Source organism: Chinchilla lanigera, unplaced genomic scaffold (genome assembly GCF_000276665.1).
Source record: "Chinchilla lanigera isolate Chin_1 unplaced genomic scaffold, ChiLan1.0 scaffold00032, whole genome shotgun sequence".
Lineage (NCBI taxonomy): Eukaryota > Metazoa > Chordata > Mammalia > Rodentia > Chinchillidae > Chinchilla > Chinchilla lanigera.
Window position 1 is genome coordinate 14,334,416 of NW_004955433.1, and position 7,599 is coordinate 14,342,014.

General features: G+C 48.8%; 1 protein-coding gene across 1 annotated transcript in view; it reads left to right on the forward strand.

Moving 5' to 3' along the window:
• The window catches only part of LOC102016739 (metallothionein-4), a 2,419-nt gene extending 1,001 nt beyond the window's left edge, over positions 1-1,418 (forward strand). Inside the window, exons 2-3 of the mRNA XM_005388354.1 lie at positions 602-667; positions 1,162-1,418. Of these exons, the coding sequence (XP_005388411.1) occupies positions 602-667; positions 1,162-1,253 (158 nt within the window). The 3' untranslated portion in view covers positions 1,254-1,418. The remainder of the gene's footprint in view (positions 1-601; positions 668-1,161) is intronic.
• Positions 1,419-7,599: the final 6,181 nt, after the last annotated feature.

The following is a 7,599-nucleotide window of genomic DNA, read 5'->3' on the forward strand; positions in this document are numbered from 1 at the left end:
AAGAAAGAAAGAAATAGAAAGAAAAGAAAGGAAGGAAGGAAGGAAGGAAGAAAGAAAGAAAGAAAGAAAGAAAGAAAGAAAGAAAGAAAGAAAGAGAAAACAAGGCATGCTGCTCACGTTGGACTCACTTATGTCCCTTACCCTTTCTCTGCCTGGCTCAGGGGTTCCATCTTGCCTTGCAAAGCTGAGGAGGCCTGAAAAACTTAAGAATTCCCAGAGGAACCTTGGCCTTGCTGGAGCTCACCTAATCTAGTGGTTCCCAACCCTGATTATACATCAGAATCCTCTGGGTTGCTTTCTACAAACCCTGATTCCTTTTCTTACCCAGACTTATGAATCAGACTATCTTAAGGGTTGGGGCCCAGGAAAGTGCATTTTAACAAACTCCAGGTGAGTTTCATGCAGCCACTCCGGTTCCCATCCAGGTCTCTGGCTGGAGCCACTGGACAGTCCTCAGCACTGGGGTGATACTCTGCAGCAATGTGACCCTCTTGTTCCCAAGCACAGCCCAGCAGCCCTGCCACAGTGACAGTCGGCAGCAGGCCTTGTGTTCCACTCCATCTCTGTCCTCATGGTCATGTGCTTGTGTCCTCTCTTCTAGGAGGAATGTGCATCTGTGGAGACAACTGCAAATGCACAACTTGCAACTGTAAAACATGTCGCAAAAGTGAGTATGGTGACTGGGCAAACTACTGGCTGGGAGCTAGAAAGGTCTGATCCCTCATCCTCTACCATCCAGCCATGGTGTGATGGAGAGGGTTCTGGATGCCTTTTACCCATTTCGGAGGGATTGAAAGGCAACTGGAGTAGATGCCTGAGACAGAGATCCCCAGGGCTGCAGCCAACCCAGGCAGGAGAGCACGCAAGGTGTAGGAACAAGAAGACTGAGAAGAACTTCTGTTTTGTCCTGTGGCAAAGGGGATACAGCCTGTCCTGGAGTCCTGAGCCCTGGGGTCTAGTCTTGTACCTGCCACTGTCCATAACCTTTGCAAGCCTATTCCTCTTTCTGGGTCTCTGATGGACTCTAGATGACCCCTGAGGTCCCTGCCAGCTAACATCCCATAACCTCTTGTCCCAGGTTTCCTGCTAATATGAATTGGGGCAGGGGTAAGCTGGAAACATGGACCCAAAGCCGATTTGTTCATCTTCTAATCCTTTTAGGCTGCTGCCCCTGCTGCCCCCCAGGCTGTGCCAAGTGTGCCCGGGGCTGCATCTGCAAAGGGGGCTCTGACAAGTGCAGCTGCTGTGCCTGAAAAGCACCCATCATGGTGGGAAAGATCCTGGGAAGTATCTGTACAGTGTATGAGTCAAAAAGTTGAAACGATTGTACAATAAAGTTGCTTTTTATATATTTGTCCAGATGTGGTGTTGGCGACATTCATGTAAAATGGCTGGAGCAATAAAGTTTTTACTTGTAATTTGTTTGGTGTTTCAGAGTATTGTTTTATCCTAACCGAGCAGAACTCAGAAATTCTGGCACCACGCGGGATCCTATAGCTGCCCATCTGCACCGTCCTGCAGATGGCTGCTCACTGCAAAATGCTATAACTGTGTGGTTATGCTATCTCCTGCTGCCCTGCATGAGGCAGCCAGGAGCCCTGGGGAGTTAATGCACCAGGAACAGTCCATGACCAATGACAAACAGAAGTTGGTTGATAAATACCCAGTATTTCCCACCTCAAGTGGGAGAGCTCTGAGACTTTTTCTGTACTATCTCCCAGGAGTCTCCAGAAGCAGTAAGTACCAGTAGTCTATGGAAGCAATTTGCTCATTAATCCTTAACCCCTTTCTTTCCTTCCTTCCTTCCTTCCTTACTTCATTCATTCCTTCCTTCCTTCTTCCCTCCCTCCCTTCCTTCCTTCTTTCCTTCTCTCTTCCTTCCCTCCCTCCCTTCCTTCCTTCCTTCCTTCCTTGTACTTCCTCATTCCCTTGCTATGGCTTCCTATAATCTCCACCCAAAGAAACTACTTTGGGTACAGAGTCTGCTTTCGGGGTAACCCAATCTTAACCTGACTTATCTGTCCAGTGTTAATCTAGAATGTCTTGTGTAACCATACCTGGTTGGTAACTTGAGTGCTGAATCAGTCACGACAGAGTCTCTGTGTGTCAAAAAAAAAAAAAAAAATTCCCAGGGCCAACACAGAGTGGGTATTAGTGGCCCTGGTTTGGTTATTTGGTTCATTTCAGGACTGGGTGACCAGGCGGACATAAACCAGGAAGTAGAAGCTGATGGATGTGGAGAAACAGTACCTCCTGCAGACCTCCTAAGAAATGACTTGTTAGATGGAGTCCCTGGAGGGGCAGAAGCCCTTGGAGGTTGACACTGGGTAGGGGGGCATCATTGGAGCTCACCCACACCATGGGCACTGTAGAGTTCTGAGATGCTGTGCATTCATGCCCACTTCTGTCAAACAGCCCTCAGGTGCAAGAGTGGCTGAGAATGGAGCTTTCTCCGAGGTCGCAGAGCAGCTCCGAGGTGTCTTGTGGGGTTGGGTTCAGTTGGCAAAAGGAGCAACAGGATTAACTATGTGCTTCCTGGTACTGAGCACTTTCCTAATTTGTACTGTCATTATCCCTGTTTGGAAATCAGTGGGAGCCTCCCTAGACAGGTTTTTCACTCTCCGCCCATGAGCCAGCATCCCAGTGCAGTGGAGAGGGTGTGTGTGGCCTTTGGAGGCAGACATTCCACTCCTCCCCGGCCGTGTGGCCTTGGCCAAGTCATCTATCTTCTTATTTCCCCCAGTATGGGGACTGAACCCAGGGCTCTTATACTGAGCTATGTCTCTAGCCCTTTTTTAAAAAATATTTGAGACAGGTTCCCTCTAAGTCATTAAGTTGCTCAGGCTGGGCTTGAACTTGGGATCCTCCTGCCTCAGACTCCCAGAGCTCTGGGATTACAGACAGGCACCACCACCACTGGCCTCATTCACCCTCTTGAAGCTCAATTCCTTCATCTGTGAAGTGTACCTCCTTCACAGAGTTGTGGAGAAAAACTGTAGCACAGCGTCCTTGCATACAGTGGGTGCCCCATAAACAGGGTTTTTAGGCCGCAACCCATCTTAAACCTATGTCTATTCACCTCTGAGAAGGTCCCTGCCAAGTCACTCTCTGCAGAGGTCTCCGTCACCTTGGGAAGGACACAGTGCTGTCAGTTATAGCTCCCAGGAGGCAGAGCAGTCCCTCTTGTCTCCAGCAAGCAGGATGGCCCCACAGGATGCCATCCCAACTCAACCAAAGGGCTTGGAGTGGCTGCCCTGGACAGTCTCATCTACCCCATCACATTCTTGAAGCAGAGAGTCAGCGCTCAGATTCTCACTTAATGGTAATAACACCAATAAGTAATATTTATTAAGTACTCAGTTGTGTGCTGAACACTTGACACATACCAAGCACTGTGCTAAGCTATTTATAAACATCATCTCATGGACCCTGCACAACAGGACCATTTTAGAGCCAGACAACCAGAGCCCTGCTCTGGGTCCTCTCTGAGAGCTGGCTCAGGTTTTCCTCTTTGCAGGCTAAGAGACCAAAGGCCCAGGGAGAATTCATACCCATTCCTTCCCTCAAGCCCCTGGACACCACCTAGACAAGGTTCTAGACCACAGAGCCTTCTTCCAGGGCCTGTGTCTGACCTCTTCCCTGTGTCCGACTGTCCTTCCCAAGGGTGAACCCCGCCACTAGTCTACGCACTATAAGGCCAGTGGCAGATGTTTCACATGAGGGGGTGTGTGATAGGAACTGGGCATGTAAGTTTTGATGTCTATACAGAGTGTGGAACAAGCCAGGGTAGGAAGAGAAGGCGATGAGCTACAGCCACGTCTTCCCTTTCTGCTTTTGCCTCAGGCCCAGGGGATGGAGCGCCTCACACTGGCTGCAGAGGGCGCTAAGGTCTGTCTGGAGTGGAGAGTGGATTTGCTATTTGCTAACAGAGCCTCAGATTTATAAATAGGAAAGTGATACTAGAATGACCGTTCATTGAGCATATATTGTAGGTTAAGCAGTCTACATGAAGAATCTCACTGAATGTTCACCATAACCAAGAGATAAAAACATGATTATTCCCTATGAACGAGGAAAACAGGAGATTCAAACTTTAGTCTGACACCAAAGTCATTGCTCTTAGGTACATCACTCACCGCAGCTGTGAGAGTCTGACAGAAGTGTCAGGAAGGTCTGGAGAGAGATGGGCAGTACAGGGAACCCCATTACGCTCCTGCCTGGAGTTGTAGCAGTGCATACTGGAAGAGTCCTTATAGCTCAGGGGCTCTGCAGGCTTTTTCTGGAGACCTAGCTAAAGTGGGTCCCTACTATTTCACCATAACTCCCTCCCTCCAGCCACAGAGCTTTACCCCAGCCATGCACAAGAACCAATTTTCTTTTTTTTGCGGGGAGGTGGGGTGGGGTGGTTTCCGGTACCGGGAATAGAACTCACAACCTCACGCTTGCCAGGCAGGCGCTGTGCCTCTGAGCTAAATTCCCAGCCCTGAGAACAAATTTTCTATGAAGGGGTGCTCCTTGAACCCCCACCACCAATACCTCATTCAGCTCATGAAACCCATGATGCAATCAGGGTTTCATGATGCTTCCTTAAACTCCTCACTGATTAGAAGGGCAGATAGGAGTCTAGTCTTTTGTGTATTAGTTGTGCAGTTGTTGCAGGATTATCGGTGCAGCTGGGGTCTTACCTTGGAGCTGGCAAAGTGTCTCTCCCCGTGCTGTCCTATCCTTGCTCTACTCACCCCAGGGGGTGAACAGTGATTCTGAGACTCCCGAAAATCTGCCTTATTTTAATAGATGAGGAACTGCATAGGCCTTGCCCAAAGTCACAAAGTCAGAGTTGTCAGGCCACCCCTATCCCTGTTAAAGTAGGAGCTTTGGAGCCTTAGGGAGCACCCTGTGTTCCAGTCCTTAGAGTCAGGAGAAAACACTGGGAACCAAGACACCAGCATCGTTGCAGTTGCTGGCTGAGGCCAACCCGGCCACCTTAAGAAAGATGGAGGTGGTCAACAACCCCCACCCCACCAATGGCCATGCAGGCTCAGAGTCTGTTTGTGGCCTTTGACACAAAGGTGCCTGGCTAGGAGGACACAGGAGGGGACAGTAAACAGAACCAGCAGCCAAGCTGGATTTCAGCATGCAGGACGCCAGCCTTGTGGAGGGCAGTGTTTCCCTGGCTACTGTCCTTGGAGAACACCTAATTTTAGCTATAATCACATATCAGCTGGTGTAGTATTATACTGAAATTTATTTTAAAAAGAAATCTGTGTCACTGCTATTGAGGAGATACTGAATCATTTGCCATAAACAGGAGGTAACCATGGAGATAAATACAGAGACAATAAAGCAAAGCTGTATAATTTCTAGCGGGCACTGCGGTCTTTGGAGGCCTTTCCTGTCCTTTCCCTGACCCCTCAGCCCTTTCTCTGTTAAAAGGGGATCTGGAGCAGCTTGGTGCCACACTGAGTCTCCCCAGGTCATCAGGAAGACTGATAGAAAAGCAAAGGAGAATAACCTTGTAATTACATGATTTGAGATTATTTTATAAAATCATCCCACTTTGGGAAGTTTGACCAGTAGAATCAGAGTCAAGAGATATGGTTCAAATTCTAGCCTCACTGCAGCCTTGCTGTGTGACTTTGACCAAGCTCTCTGATTTTCTTATCAGCTGAGGGGGATAAAACAAAACAAAACATGAGTTTCTAGAAAGAATCTCAGGATCACTGCTCAGACCCTTGGATGAGTGGGGCAGGGACAAGACAGAGGGGAGAGACACTTGCAGCTCAAGGGCAAGACCTCAGGCATATCAATAATCTGGTGACAGTTGGAAAGGTGATGAACCTAGTTACTACAGCTTGCAGTGATTGCTACAAGCTAAGAAAGTTAGTCCCTGAAGCTAAGAGCTGGGCCCCCTGACATAACAAGAGGAAACTTGGGCCCAGCTAGGGTACACTTGGAGTGCAAAGTCAATCCTCACGGGGAGGTGTGAGGTCAGAGATTTGATGTTGTGGTGGATTGGCAACTGGTAGTCAACTTATAACATCCAGCTGAACTGTGTCAGTGTGGTGCTGGGTGTGGGAGGCCCACCTGAGGATTGTTGTCAGCAGCATAAGAGGCAGAACCAGAGAAGAAGAGAGGCTGTTGGGAGCTGGCAGAAGCTGCTGGGTGCTATTAGAAGCTGTTGGGAGCTGGTGGTTCTCTTGGAGGAGCTCGTCATGCTGGCTTTCCTGATGAACTCAGCTGTTCTCATTGTCTGAGGAGTTTGGAACCTTGTTGTCACAGAGAATGGCTTCAGTTCACTTTTGGGGAGCTCTGGTCCTCACTTTGAGCATCTCTTCGTGGCTCCCAAGGGGAAGATGGTACGCGGCTCTGTCTCCTGGAGAAGCTTGTCATACTGGCTTTCCTCATGGGAACTCGGCTGTCCTCATCATTGGAGGATCTCAGGACCTCACTGTTGCTGAGGGTGGCTGTGGTACTTTTCAGGGGAGCTCTGGTTCTTACTTTGAGCATTGCTTCCTGGCTGCAGTGCAGATCCCTCAGCCTGCTAGCACAGATCCTTCATCCTGCTAGTATAGACTTTCTAGCTTCCACCACTGACCTTTGGGCCTTCCCAGTGAAGATCTGTGAAACAGGCCTGCATGAGATATTGTCATGGGCTCTAGGCCTCCAGTTGAACTCATGGGAGGCATCGTTATGGGCTCTAGTTCTTCAGTGGAACTCACGTAGGACAATGGCATGGGATCCAGGCCCTCGGTTGGATTCTTTGGTCTTTAGTGTGTGGACAGATTTCCTGCACTCTTTGTATATGATTCTTTGGGTGACTATTATAAAATAATCTTATAAAATATGTGTCCTGTATTGTATTATTCCCCTTACAAAACCCCAAACTACAACAAACGTCCTCCGATGCAGGAAACACATGCAGTGTCATAGGCCAGGCTGACACCTTCCAAGTCTGGGTGTTGCAGACCATGGAGGGCCTGAATGGGGCACTTCCAGGCACTGTGGGCCTGCCTGTGGGTGCAGAGAGGAGGAAAGATAACTTTCCTTCTTGCACATCCAAAGATCCTGCCGTTCTCTGAAGTTTGTATAGGGTAGAAAAGCACAATGAACTCCAGGAGCCTAGTGGGCAGCATGCCTAGTAAAGAATTCACAGAGAACTGACAATATCGAAGCAGGCTGAAAAGTATTACACTTAGATTTATCTAAGTCCTGGCTCCACCACCAGGACGAGTTACTTAATCTCTCTGAGCCTTAGTTTCCCCACTTGTGAAAATAGTGTCAACAGTACTTAACGTAAAGGTAATTGGAAAGAGTCAGTGAGATAATGTGAAGTGCTCAGCCTCACACAGTGCTCAACACGGTACTTGGTGCTGGTAAACTCCCAGTAAATGGAAAACGTTATCCATAGAAGCCACAGGCAGTCAGCCGGGCTACTCATGTGAAAACCCAGGCACAAACTGGGGAGCGACATTCTGCTACTTAGCAAGCTGAACTAGAAACCACGGGGCTCCTAGGCCAGCGACTCATGTCTAGCTTTAGCTGGCCTGTGGGTGAAACTGCTCATTCAACATGCATTCTAGGGCCAGGGATATAGCTCAG